The sequence below is a fragment of the Brachycentrus maculatus genome, unplaced genomic scaffold, assembly GCF_059751285.1.
Source record: "Brachycentrus maculatus isolate JH-2025_06_01 unplaced genomic scaffold, ASM5975128v1 h1tg000247l, whole genome shotgun sequence".
Lineage (NCBI taxonomy): Eukaryota > Metazoa > Arthropoda > Insecta > Trichoptera > Brachycentridae > Brachycentrus > Brachycentrus maculatus.
In genome coordinates this window covers 614317-628741 of record NW_028280998.1, presented here as the reverse complement: position 1 = coordinate 628741, position 14425 = coordinate 614317, and the positions used below count along the sequence as shown (strand labels likewise).

Genomic DNA, 14425 nt, shown 5'->3' with positions numbered 1-14425 from the left:
AGAGTGTGGATAGAAGACGGATCTCCTGGTTCCGGAATATACGAGATTGCACGGTGATCAGGACCGTCGAAGCGCTGTTTAGAGCTACCAAAGAAAAGGACGATTACTCCCAAGTGATAGTCGACATCAGGGGGACCTAACATGACACACAGAGAACAAGACTTAATAAAAACATACACAAGAATGCTTTTTTTTACCAAAAATCATCACTTATTTGAAGAAAAAAAACTTTTGTTGAATTATAAGACATTTAAAATCACTATATTAAATTACAAGAACTTGAGCACTCTTATAAGAAATGGATACTAATAAAACAGGCAAAGAAAATATTTGAACCACCCTAGTTCAGATTTGGGATAGTCAGAGCTATTCACTGGATATCATAACCGCTCTAGGATTTAATTATCTGTATTTACTGCAAGTGTAACTAATAAGATATATGCAAACAAAGAGTAAAAAAATATTGTATACTAAAAATAGATCGGCATCTGTCGAATTTCTGTATGGAACAGCTATTGAGGGGGACTATGATGGCCGCGATTGAAAAATGATCATAAGGGAATTTTCGATGCTACAAATTCGTTCATGGATTTGTGCCTTCGTTCGTCATTTACTAAACGTTCTAGGTTTTCGTCTATTTCCCAATAATAAAAGTACACTTGTCCCACCCAATGGCGGATGGACAGTTTGGCTATATTTTTAAAGCTGCCAAAATTATGGACTGTTTATTCGCCGACATCACCGAATCATTTTATTGCAGCTCACGCAGTATTTGAATTTGCGCCAGTTCTTACGCGAAATAATAACGAGCGCCGCGGGCGACAAGAAACGAAACTAAAGTTTCATCTGTCAACCCTCGAATGACCTTTGCGCAAGGTGACCGCGATATTCAACATAACTACAACTAGCGTTCTAGTCATTTGGCCGCAATCGGGCGGTTCAAATCCTCCACTTCTGTGGAAACATCTCGAGTATTTATCTTCCGTAACGAGTGATTCGTAAACGTCTCTACAATGTCCGGCGTCCAGACGGATCACGACAAGCGCAAGCAGATCAGTGTGAGGGGAATCGTGGGCGTCGAGAACGTCACGGAGGTGAAGAAGACCTTCAATAGGCATCTCCACTACACGCTGGTGAAGGACCGCAATGTCGCCACCCCGCGGGACTACTACTTCGCGCTGGCGCACACCGTCAAGGACCACCTCGTCTCGCGCTGGATCCGCACCCAGCAGCACTACTATGAGAAGGATCCCAAGGTACGTCCGCTCCAGTAATTTCTCGAAGGTCAGGGCATGTGACCTTGACCTCTGCTACCCTCCGCCTATCCCATGGGCTGGAATTTCAGCGAATACATGATTATAAAAGGACTTGTACAAATCAGCTGTGTCCAAATTGCACAAACTAGTACGATTATGGAACCCCGAGTGGCCTAGCCATTGCTGTTTTTTTTCTTTTCTGCTTTTCTACCTATTATTCCTTACCCATTTATTTTCCATACAGTGGTATTGTATTTCACCCTGAATTCCTTCACTTTTGTTGTCTATATTTGCTCAACTATATTCCTTTTATTAAATCTTAGAATCAGGAGCACAGAACTGATCACCCCTTTTTTAACATATCTTACCCCCCATAAGCCTTGATGCCATTTTTTTTATTTTACATTGAAAATATTCTGCATTAAAAATTCTGTAAAAAAGTCATCACACAAAATCTTGAAAGGGATCGAAATGTAATTTTTTGATATTTATTTTACCATAAACGTATGTATAAAATATTTATAAAATAAGATGCTTAAAAATCTATTCCATTACACTTTTTTTCAGTAATGTTTTCACACTGTGAACATCAATTGCTATGAAAAGAAAAATAATAGAAATATAAATTCATGGTAAAATATTTTGTTTGTAACTTTAAATTCTACATTCAAACTTAGATTTTATTATTTTTATAAAAATTGCAAATGATATATTCTGAGCTGAGGCATTTGGGACCAAAGTTTTTTTTTTCAAATTAATTAATTTTTTCTTGCAAAATATGAACGTGTCTTTAATATTCCCATTAGTTTAAACGAAACTCATTTAGGGACAATCACAAAGTCTCACATTTACAGAGCCTCATACATATATAGATTTTATTTAAGTTTATATAAATGCAGGGTTTGTTTTTTAAACAAAAAAGATCCCGGAACTCACTGTATGTCACTGCTTTTTACCAAAAAAAAACTTCAAATATCATTTCAATATTTATTACAATACCTACCATATTTTATCATTTTGACAAAATATATAAATATATGTATTAATTTTAAATCAAACACAGATTTTTTGAGTCTACTTAATTGTATTTTATTAACAAAAAACACATAAAAATTATATTGTGACAATTGTTTCGCCTTGTTAGGCCATTATCAAACGAATGTGAAGATCAAATGGACTACATATTCACATTCGTTTGATAATGCCCTAACAAGGCGAAACAATTGTCACAGTATAATTTTTATGTGTTTTTTATTAATAAAATACAACTTAGTAGACTCAAAAAATCTGTGTTTGATTTAAAATTAATACATAAATTAAAATGGAGTTCTACAAATTAAACGCCAAGTCAATAAATAAATATATATTTTAATTACGTAAGTGCAAACATTGTTTCGTCTTATTGATAATGAAAATTAAAAAAATATATATCTATGAAAAAAGGTGCAGGAACGCCGTTCCACCGCATTATGTGAAAAAAAAGCCCTGTATAAATGTATATAAATTATTGTTAAAATATTGAAACATGCAAAACAATATTATCAAGGGGAACTCTACTTGCAAAATTCCTTAAAAACATATCTTTTTAATATAAATGACCGATATTTATCAGGGATTAGCTTTTTGAGATAAGGTAGCAAAATATTAAACTGCATTCAAGCAATGTGCAGAAGATAATTAATAATTAGTTGATTTAACTGACTTTATGTATATTTTTCGAGATTATATCACCGGCCCCTATGTAAAGTACTCTATCTGCAAATCTGTTACTTTGCAGGAGAGAGCTTAGAAGATTTTTTCAACAATTTTTTTATTATTGTTAATTAACGGTTTTATCTGAAATTCTAAACTAGTATTATACATTAAAATGTAATAATGTATTAAATCGTTTTAATACTTTATGCTTTGTCAAAATTAAGTAGTTAGCGTTTTAGGAGTTCAGTTCATTTCGAAAATTCCATGTAGAAAGCGTCTTACACGCCTGAAAACTAGGTGTAATTTATTTTATATATTTTTTTTTGTTTGTTTATATTTTTAGATAATGGTCAGTTGATAACATACACCAAATATCTCAAAATTGACAAAAATATAGTTAGAGCACTTTACGTAGGGCACGTCGATATATACTAAGGCTTGCCGGACATCCCGGTTTGGTAGTCAAGATTTTCAGACAAAATCTCGGTCCTGGTAAAAATTGAATTTGATTATACTTATATAGATGACAAAAAAAGTCTAAAAATAATTAACTGTGAAGGATAATTTAAGATAATTACTTTCATCTAATCAATTTCATAAATTGAATGTCATTTAGTTCACTATGTGATGGTTCCAATATTATATGAACAATTGTATTAGTGATTGAAAGTATACTAAAAATTATTTTATTACTTTTCGAATGCACATATCTTTTAGATGATATAGATACTAGGAAAAAAAACTACATTCTAACAACTTGTATATATTATAAATTCTACATATCTAAAATTAGATGTTACACTAATCGTGCAGAAATGAACATTGTTTTTAAATAGATCAGAATCTCGTGTATGTTTTTTTATAAGCTATATTCAGCATCCATTTTAAATGTTTGACTGTGTAACGAAAATTCCATACAAAAAAAACATAGATCTTCACCCTTTATCTGTTATCCTTGTCAATTTAATTCGCAATTTTTCTAGTATATTACCTTTATTTATATATATTTATAGATTTGGCGTTTAATTTGTAGAATTCCATTTTAATTTATATATTCAATATTAAAATCAAATACTGTTTTTACAGTGTACTAAATTGTATTTTAATATTAAAAATCAGTGTTTGATTTTAATATTTCAAACTTTTATAGATTACCATGTGCATTACATTACTCATGTGCTTTAAATCAATATAATAATTAAATTTACAACTTTAATAAGTAGATTTTTTAAATAAAAAAATCCTTTACTACAGTCAAACCTGGATATAAGAGAAACTTCTCTATACGGGAAAAATATTCCATCTCTCGGACTATCGTATATCCTGGATTGACTGATGTTAATTTGCTTTTGTTAAATATTCTATTATTTGCCCCTTTTTAATTCCTAACTAATATTCAACTAAATAAAAATCATCTCTCTAAAAATGTTAAAGACACCTAAGCACATTCTTCTTCTTATTTTAACCCTTTTTAGCATCCCATGGCACATATGGTACTCCATGGCATTCACACACAGTGTTTTCTCATTCATCAAGCACATAAACGCAAGATGATAAGTCCAGCGTTTCAGATAATAGTACAGGTTAAAATAAATATTTTTACTAATTAATTCAGCAGTCACTTGGTGGTAAAATCTATCCATTTTTAATTCAAGTTTTACTTGGTAAATACCACTTTTTCTTAAAATCTACTGTGACACGTATTTCGATGCATTCCGCATCATTTTCAAACTCCGTATGCATCGAAACATGTGTCATAGTAAATTTTAAGAAATAGTGGTATTTACAAAGTAAAAATAAAAAATTGACTTAAATTAAAAATAAAATCAATTTTACAGAGTAAATTACAGATATTTATTTTGACTCCCTTGGGAATCGAACCCGGGACCTTCAACACGTTAGCCAATTGCACTAACCATATATGAGGTGGAAGAAATAAACACCCATACTTAAAAATTGATGATACAATGATTGAACAGTCATGACGACAAGGATTTTGTTATTGTGCTTATTAAATACTAATAATAATAATTAATCGGCGGGTATGTATGAGGAGATGCATGAACGTGGAAGAGGCGAAGAATGTTTGCAAGGACAGAGTGATATGGCGCTCTATTCTCTCTGCCTACCCCTGCGGAGAAGGGGCGTGATGGTTAGTTAGTTTTTTTTTTTTAAAAATACTAATCGTAAATCATTTATGTAGAGTAAGTAACTCAGGTTAGCTATTACAAGTCTAGTACCCAAATTTAAAATTTATTTCTTTATCTCTTACGGTAAATTGAATAATTGGTTTTGAACAAATTTTGAAACAATTAAATTTTTTATTACGTTTAAAATTTGTTTACGTTTGTCCGCCTCCGTAGTGTAATGGTCAGCACGCTCGGCTACCGTTCTAGAGGTCCCGGGTTCGATTCCCAAGGGGGGTAAAATTAATATAAGTGATTTTTTCACTGTAATATTTATTCAATACTACCCTGGACTGGTACCTGAAGCGGAGGGCTGATCACCTTTCCTTCATATGTAAACGATCAAGATAACACTGCGTTTATATGACGCAGTGCCCTATGCACGATTGGGGTGCGGATAAGGGTTTTATTTATTTATTATTCATTACGTTTAAAAAGAATAATATTTTCAATATTGCTTTTTTTTGCTCATTTTCCGACTACAGACACAAGAATCAGATATATTCAATCTATATTTATATAGGAATGAAAATGCAAATGTTTGTTTGTTCAATATCTTAAATCACCTATATAATATTCTACACCTATTTGTCCGCCTCCGTAGTGTAATGGTCAGCACGCTTGGCTACCGTTCTGGAGGTCCCGGGTTCGATTCCCAGGGGGGGTCAAATAAATATAAGTGATTTTTTCACTGTAATATTTATTCAATATTACCCTGGACTGGTACCTGAAGCGGAGGGCTGATCACCTTTCCTTCATGTGTAAACGATCAAGATAACTCTGCGTTTATATGACGCAGTGCCCTATGCACCATTGGGGTGCGGATAAGGGTTTTTTTATTATTATATAATAAGTTATTCACAGATTGCTTTGAAATTTAAACACAATGTTGCATTCAAATTTGCGTATGACAATATATACTTTGAAAAATGAAAACATTTTTTTTAAACAGTTTTTTTTAGTATCAATGGCAGCTCCATGTATTGAACATAACAGCAACACACGTAATACTAATTGCTCATGGCGAATAGCGTGCTTCTTTGCAGCTGCTGTCGCTTAACATCTTCAATTGCATTGTTGTTTAATAGATTTTTGGATATTTTTATTGCTTCACAAACATTGTGAAATCAAACATATAAGAAATGTTATTTTGTTTCTTTTCCATTTAAATATATTGAGCCACGACAATGCGTGGTCGGGTACACCTAGTTACTTGATAAATGTTGAATTTTTTTGTTTGTTTTATAGTTATTTATTATACAGATTTGGCATTTCAACTCATTTTATAACTCAATTTATATATAAAAAGTTAATAAGTTGTTGTTAGATGAAAATTCTTTAAAAAATTAACATTTCTAAGTAATAAATTGCAAAATCATTGAATCGTAGAGTTATGTTATCGTTCCCCATTCAAGCAAATATTACTTACTTGCAAATGCCACGATGGCCTCGCTTTACCAATGATATGTAACGTCAAAATAATAATATTTATCATATGCGCTTGGCGGCTCATTTTATAATTGGTTTATATTTCAAGCGATACTGTTTAATTGCAACGATCCGCAAATAGGGAAAGGTCACTGTGATCTTTGTAATTTAGCGATAACATGTTTTGCTTATGTGTTGTTATTGCAAATAACTAAGCCGAAAGGATACTGTTTAATTGAAATGAACCGTAAATAGGAAAAGGTCACCGTGATCTTTGCTATCTATCGATAGCATGTTTTGCTAAACTGCAAGACTGGGTCACTCTGATATCTTAGACATTTGCAAAACACGAGCGTATATTGTTTTGATGGTGTGCGCAGAACGAGGTCATCCTAGAGCAGGGTCAAGTGTCAAGAGATGTGAGCCGGGTGCCAATCTAGCTACTGTCGCCTGTTGTGTCTGTCTGGGTGCCAGATAACTTCAATTATTGTTATTCTACACTCACCAGGGACTATTCTTATATCGAGGCAACAATAACAATTTAATTATAGCCAATAGGTCAGCCGCAGTTTATCGAGAAATGTTTATCGTAATTAGGTACCGATATTGGAATTTGCAACGGAAATCTAGGTTGAAATTCTCCTAAGACTCTCCTTATCATTCGTCAATTATTAATTTAATTCATCTTATATTACCGCACCACAAAGTTGACAATGCTTTTAATACTCAAAATATAAAATTCTCATATTATTTTTTGACATCTCATCAAAGATGAAGAAGAATATGGAAGTCTGGGCATTTACGGAGCTGACGACCGTCATCGGCTGGTTCAAGTGGCCACTTTACACACGTGTAACACTCACCAATTCCACCCACTGAACAAGAACAAGGTTTCTGAATTGGTTCATATATATGGAACTTCCAAGAATTTGAGTAGTGTGGTTGTCAATAGTGGGTGGAATTGGTGAGTTTTACACGTGTGTAAAGTGGCCACTTGAACCAGCCGATGACGGTCGTCAGCCCCGTAAATGCGCAGACTTCCATATTCTTCTTCATCTTTGATGAGATGTCAAAAAATAATATGAAAATAGCTCCTGTAATTGGAGATAATCCAGATTTTGTGAACAAGTATTTGGACACACTCAAAATGTTATATAAAATTCTCCTTTTTAATTTAAGTTTTACTTAGTAAATACGACTATTTCTTAAAACTTATTGTGACTTATATCTAAAATGATGTGGAACGCATTGAAACATGTCACAATAGATTTTATGAAATACCATTGTGGTATTTACCAAGTAAAAAACATTAATTAAAACTGGATAGATTTTTCCACAAAGTGACTACCAAATCAATTTATGAAAATAATATTATCTTATTCTAACTCTTATCTCATCCTATGGTGCATAGGGCACTGCATCACATTGACACGAGTGTTATCTTGAATTAATTACGCGAGGGCAAGTCTGTGTTTCAAGTACCAGTCCAGGGTGATATTAAATAAATATAAGAGGGAAAAATCCCTTTTTGTATTCTGTATTGTAAATACACTTGACTCTCCTGGGAATCGAACCTGAGACCTCTGGCATGGTAACCAAATGCGTTAACCTTTACACTACCGAAGCGGACTCATTCTCCACTACTACTGAACATTATCCTTACCCAATGGTGCATAGGGAACTGCATCAAATTGGTGCAATGTTATGTTGATCGCCAATTATACGAAGGCAAGTTGATAGTCTGCATTTCAGGCACTAGTCCACGATAATATTAAATAAATATTACATTACACTGTGAAGTCAAATAATTGTATTTTTAATGACGTAAAATGACTTTTTTTCAAGTAAAATGCTTTAGTTGTCTAAGAATGTGCTAGGCACGGCAGTACAGCAGTACAGTGAGGTTGTGATTGCAGCGCGTGTACTACCTCTCGCTGGAGTACTACATGGGGCGCTCGCTGCAGAACACCATGATCAACCTGGGCATCCAGGGGGCCTGCGACGAGGCACTGTACCAGCTGGGGCTGGACATCGAGGAGCTGGAGTCCATGGAGGAGGACGCAGGGCTCGGCAACGGGGGCCTGGGCCGCCTGGCCGCCTGCTTCCTGGACTCCATGGCCACCCTGGGCCTGGCCGCCTACGGATACGGTGAGTGTTCTTCTAACCCTCATCCGCACCGGATTGATCACCTTGCACTCGCACAAAGGCAAGGTGATCTATCCTGCACTCCAGGTACCAGTCCGGAGAAAAATTAAACAAATATTAGAGTGAAAACCGCCAACATTTATTTACAGTTTTTTATTTTATTTTACTTGGTAAATACCACTATTTCTTAAAATCTATTGTGATACGTGGATGCATTCCGCATCATTTTCAAACACCCTAAATGATGCGGAATTCATTGAAACACATGGCACGGTAGATTTAAATGAAGTTTATTGTGTGCCCTAAACCTTCAGCACGGTAGCCTGACGTGCTTACCACTACACTATGGAGTTGCACATTAGTTTTTTTTTTTACTATTGTGTGTGTATATTTTGTATTTTTTTATTTTTACTTTAAATCTTTTGCATTTCACAATATAATATGAATACAAGTACAAAAAAATTAATTAATACAATAAAAGATCTACTAGATAGTACTATCTATAATTCTTCTTCCTGTCTCTATCTCAACTCGTCCTCAGGTTGTAGGTTCTTCTAACATTGGCAATGTCACCTACGCCATCTTGAGACATTCGTGCCACAGTTCCGCTTAAGTTCCGCGATTCTTTGAGCCGCATCTCGGCTGTCCAAACTCAAAACACAGTAAGGGACATTTTTTTTGTAGAAGAATCTACTTAGTCCAAAAATGCAAAAAAAACATACTACAAAAAAATATGTCCCTTACTGTGTTTTAAGTTTGGACAGCTGATCTGTTACCTTGGTCTTTTACCTTATCCAAACATTTGTTTTTTGATCCCTAAGGGATATGTTTAGCATCCTTCTCTCCGTCGCTCTTTGTGTTACCCGGAGTTTATATAGAAATAAATTGATAAAAATGGAGGTTGGTAATGTGCGTTTGCAGGAATCAGGTACGAGTACGGCATCTTCGCGCAGAAGATCAAGAACGGCGAGCAGACGGAGGAGCCGGACGACTGGCTGCGGTTCGGCAACCCGTGGGAGAAGGCGCGCCCCGAGTTCATGCTGCCCGTGAACTTCTACGGGCGTGTGGAGGAGACGCCGCAGGGCCGCAAGTGGGTGGACACGCAGGTCGTGTTCGCCATGCCCTACGACAGCCCCATCCCCGGCTACCGCAACAACGTGGTCAACACGCTGCGTCTCTGGTCCGCCAAGAGCCCCATCGACTTCAACCTCAAGTTCTGTGAGTACCGTGCGCTCATATTACTTTATAGACTAGGGACAACCAACTTCATACGACGGTAAAACCCTACCAAATCCCTGTCACACCTGCAAATGTGCATAAACAATTCTTTCTTCGTTTTCAATTAAAGTTTTGCTCAGTAAATACCACTATTATTACCAACATACATACTAAGTAAACCTTAAATTAAAAATGGATACATTTGATAACAAAGTGACTGCCAATTCAATTAATTAAAGTTTTTTTTCTATTAGCCCAATATCTATTTGATTTTCATTTAAAAAAAAAATTTATTTCATTTTATAATATTAGTATTCCTGTTAGTGCGGTTTGTTTTATTAGTAATGGTTCATGGTTTGGTTAATTATTTTACGTAAATAATATGTCAGCCCCGTAAATGCCAAGACTTCCATATTCTTCTTCATCTTTGATGAGATGTCAAAAAATTGGAGATAATCCAGATTTTGTGATCAAGTATTTGGACACACTCAAAATGTTGTCTATATAATTAATTTACAAAAAATCACTTCATACACAAGTTGAGATATTAGTAGGTAATGGAATATTAATACTCGAAAGATCTTATTTAATACTGGGAAGATTTCAAATATTGGGAACATTAATTGAATGTGTTTATGATGGTTTGTTCTAGTCAACGATGGAGATTACATTCAGGCAGTGCTGGACCGTAACCAGGCGGAGAACATCAGCCGAGTTCTGTACCCCAACGACAACTTCTTCGAGGGCCGCGAGCTCCGCCTCAAGCAGGAGTACTTCATGGTGGCAGCCACTCTGCAGGACATCGTGCGGCGCTTTAAGTCCTCCAAGTTCGGGTCCCGCGAGATCGTGCGCGCCTCCTTCGCCACCTTCCCCGAGAAGGTGGCCATCCAGCTCAACGACACGCACCCCTCGCTGGCCGTGGCCGAGCTCATGCGCGTGCTGGTGGACGCCGAGGGGCTGCCCTGGGAGGAGGCCTGGGACATCACGGTGCGCTCCTGCGCCTACACCAACCACACCGTGCTGCCCGAGGCGCTCGAGCGCTGGCCCGTCTCGCTCATGGAGAACATCCTGCCGCGCCACATGCAGATCATCTACCACATCAACCACATCCACCTGGAGCAGGTGGCCAAGCGCTGGCCGGGCGACTTCGACCGCATGCGCCGCATGTCCCTGCTGGAGGAGGACGGCGACAAGCGCGTCAACATGGCCAACCTCGCCATCGTCGGCTCGCACGCCGTCAACGGCGTCGCGCGCATCCACTCGGAGATCATCAAGGCCGACCTCTTCCGGGACTTCTACGAGATGTACCCCGAGCGCTTCCAGAACAAGACCAACGGCATCACCCCGCGCCGCTGGCTGCTGCTCTGCAACCCCGGCCTGTCGGACCTCATCTGCGAGAAGATCGGCGAGGACTGGACCGTGCACCTGGAGCAGCTGGAGCAGCTCAAGCGCTGGGCCGCCGACCCCAACTTCCAGCGCGCCGTCATGACGGTGAAGCAGGAGAACAAGCTGCGGCTGGCGGCCGCGCTGGAGCGCGACTACGGCGTGCGCGTCAACCCCGCCTCCATGTTCGACATCCAGGTGAAGCGCATCCACGAGTACAAGCGCCAGCTGCTCAACTGCCTGCACATCATCACGCTGTACAACCGCATCAAGCGCGACCCGCAGGGCGCGCACTGCCCGCGCACCGTCATGATCGGCGGCAAGGCCGCACCCGGCTACCACACGGCCAAGCAGATCATCCGCCTCATCTGCGCCGTGGGCCGCACCGTCAACAGCGACCCCGTCGTGGGCGACCGCCTCAAGGTGGTGTTCCTGGAGAACTACCGCGTGACGCTCGCCGAGCAGATCATCCCGGCCGCCGACCTGTCGGAGCAGATCTCCACGGCCGGCACGGAGGCCTCGGGCACCGGCAACATGAAGTTCATGCTCAACGGCGCGCTCACCATCGGCACGCTGGACGGCGCCAACGTGGAGATGGCCGAGGAGATGGGCGAGGAGAACATGTTCATCTTCGGCATGACCGTGGAGGAGGTGGAGGCGCTCAAGCGGCGCGGCTACGACGCGCACCACTACTACAACAACAACCCGGAGATCAAGCAGTGCGTGGACCAGATCGCGGGCGGCTACTTCAGCCCCGGGAACCCCTCGCAGTTCCAGGACCTGGTGGACATCCTGCTCAAGTGGGACCGCTACTTCCTGTTCGCCGACTACGAGGCCTACGTGAAGATGCAGGATCACGTGAGCAGCGTGTACCAGGACCCCAACAAGTGGGCCGAGATGTGCATCCACAACATCGCCTCCTCGGGCAAGTTCTCCAGCGACCGCACCATCTGCGACTACGCCACCGACATCTGGGACGTGCAGCCCAACTGGGACAAGCTGCCCGCGCCGCACGAGAGCCACACCAACTAGGGCCGCCTCGAGCGCACCCGCCGCCGCAGCACTCGCCCACCGACGCGTACAAGTGCCATATACTACTAACCGACACCATTACAGTCTACTCTTAGATCAATTTATTATTATGTTATTGTTATAACTGTTGTTTTTTTTTTAAATATAAATGTTATTCAAGTTTTAATCTATTGATAGTCATATTTTATCTATTACATATATTGAACAAATATATATTTATTTATTTACTGGCCGAGTATAACTCTTGAAGCCTAACTTCCTCTCTATGATGCATTTTATGATGTTTTATTTTCTCGGTACATATTATAGAGAATGAAAACTTGCCATTTGAATTGTACCAACCAAAATTTTGGGCCTTTTATGATAATTTTTGTATGAAATAAAACGCATTAGGGTCAACAAAATGTATTTATATTTTATGTTTACATAAGCTTCACTAATCCCATGAAATATTTGTGTAAATACATATTAATAATAAATCACAAACAGTGGAATGTACCGAGTATATGAATATTAAAAATTTTGAAAATGAAATCACTTTTGTTTTAACAAACTTTTACGCAATGCCGTAGGAATCACTTCTACATCATCTATGGTTGAATGATTAAATTACCAAGAAAGAAATTACACATGGAAAATCATATAAGGAATAAATTATACAAGGAAAAATTCAAACATTAATAGTCTTCTAAATTAACTTTCACTTTAAAATTAGATGAAATTATAATTCTTTAAACATAAAGAGCAAATTTACTCACAAGTAGGAATAGACTATAAAACTTGAAAACTTAAAAGTTGGAGCCTAGTAAGGCCATGATAAGCGGTTTTGCATAAGCCGCAGCTAGATTTCAGACACATGGACATTAGGTAATTTAACACGTTGACTGCCAACTACGAGATAACTCCGTTTTTTGCTAGGACGCCGACTAGGAGTTTTCTCCTACCGTGTTTACTTTGTCCGCCTCCGTGGTGTAATGGTCAGCGTGTTTAGCTACCGTGCTAGAGGTCCCGGGTTCGATTCCCAGGGGGGGGTGAAAATAAATATTAGTGATTTTTACACTGTAATATTTATTTAATATTACCCTGGACTGGTTCCCGAAGCGCAAGAGTGATCACCTTGTCTTCATGTAAGTAATGATCAAGATAACACTGCGTCAATTCGATGCAGTGCCCTATGCACCATTGGGTGCGGATAAGGTTACAAAAAAAAAAAGTGTTTACTCACCATATTCGTGCAGCTAGCATGACAGAGCTAATATGGATAGATGGCTCAAAAGCCAGAGGAAGAGAACCGAAGATCAATGCTGGCTTACATGAACAGAAAATTTATTAATAAATGAACAGAAAATATAATTATATACTGGATTGTATTAGAGTTTTTAATAATAAAATATGACCGGAATTCAGAAAATTGCTGTGGCAGTCAACGTGTTAAAAGTTAAATATAATTTTTTCTTGTGTAAATTTTTCAAATGAAATTCCATCATGACACCATCATTAATTTATGTCATTAATATTTTCAATAATTAAAACAAAAAAATTACTCATTCACATCTCGTCGTACACTCAGAAATATTTAAAAAAAAAAAACTTATTATATAGTATTGCCATAGAGATTACAGCCAATATTAATTCTCAGCGATTATTGTAGTATGTTGATTGAGCTAAGAATATAGAGTTTGAGCAAAAATAGCTTATTCCTGCTACGGGCGGATATTTCCTCACTTTAAAATGCAAAGGTAACATTACACATATAATATCCGCTGCTGTTCTAGCCTGCTACTAGCTTGCGGCGTTTTAACATTATAACATTTTTATAACATTGAAAATATGTATTATATTATATATATGCCTTTATCTTATATCGTAAAAAATATCTTTTTTGTATTACATATAAAGCACTTCTTGTTAGATACAACCGTTTTTTATTCTTCTAATTATCATTTCTTCACACTTTCTCTAAAGGTAAGCTATATCTACACTTTTTATTATTCCCCACTTCAAACATCGCTAAAAGGTAGACTTAGATTCACACGGGAATGCACTTTTTCGCAAGATATTGTAATATATTGCATATTGACT

General features: G+C 37.9%; 1 protein-coding gene across 1 annotated transcript; it reads left to right on the top strand.

Moving 5' to 3' along the window:
• The first annotated feature begins 914 nt into the window (after nt 1-914).
• Nucleotides 915-13532, top strand: Glyp (glycogen phosphorylase). Its single transcript, XM_088265510.1, has 4 exons — nt 915-1256; nt 8482-8713; nt 9632-9928; nt 10581-13532. Exons 1-4 carry the CDS (start codon nt 1014-1016, stop codon nt 12341-12343), a joined length of 2535 nt encoding a protein of 844 aa, XP_088121636.1. The 5' UTR covers nt 915-1013; the 3' UTR covers nt 12344-13532.
• Nucleotides 13533-14425: the final 893 nt, after the last annotated feature.

Excerpts from the sequence above, each read along its gene's own strand:
- Glyp (XM_088265510.1), top strand. The coding sequence starts at position 1,014 with ATGTCCGGCGTCCAGACGGATCACGACAAGCGCAAGCAGATCAGTGTG. Across the intron at positions 8,714-9,631 it reads CCTGGCCGCCTACGGATACG|GAATCAGGTACGAGTACGGC; the intron begins GTGAGTGTTCTT and ends GTGCGTTTGCAG. Across the intron at positions 9,929-10,580 it reads CGACTTCAACCTCAAGTTCT|TCAACGATGGAGATTACATT; the intron begins GTGAGTACCGTG and ends GGTTTGTTCTAG.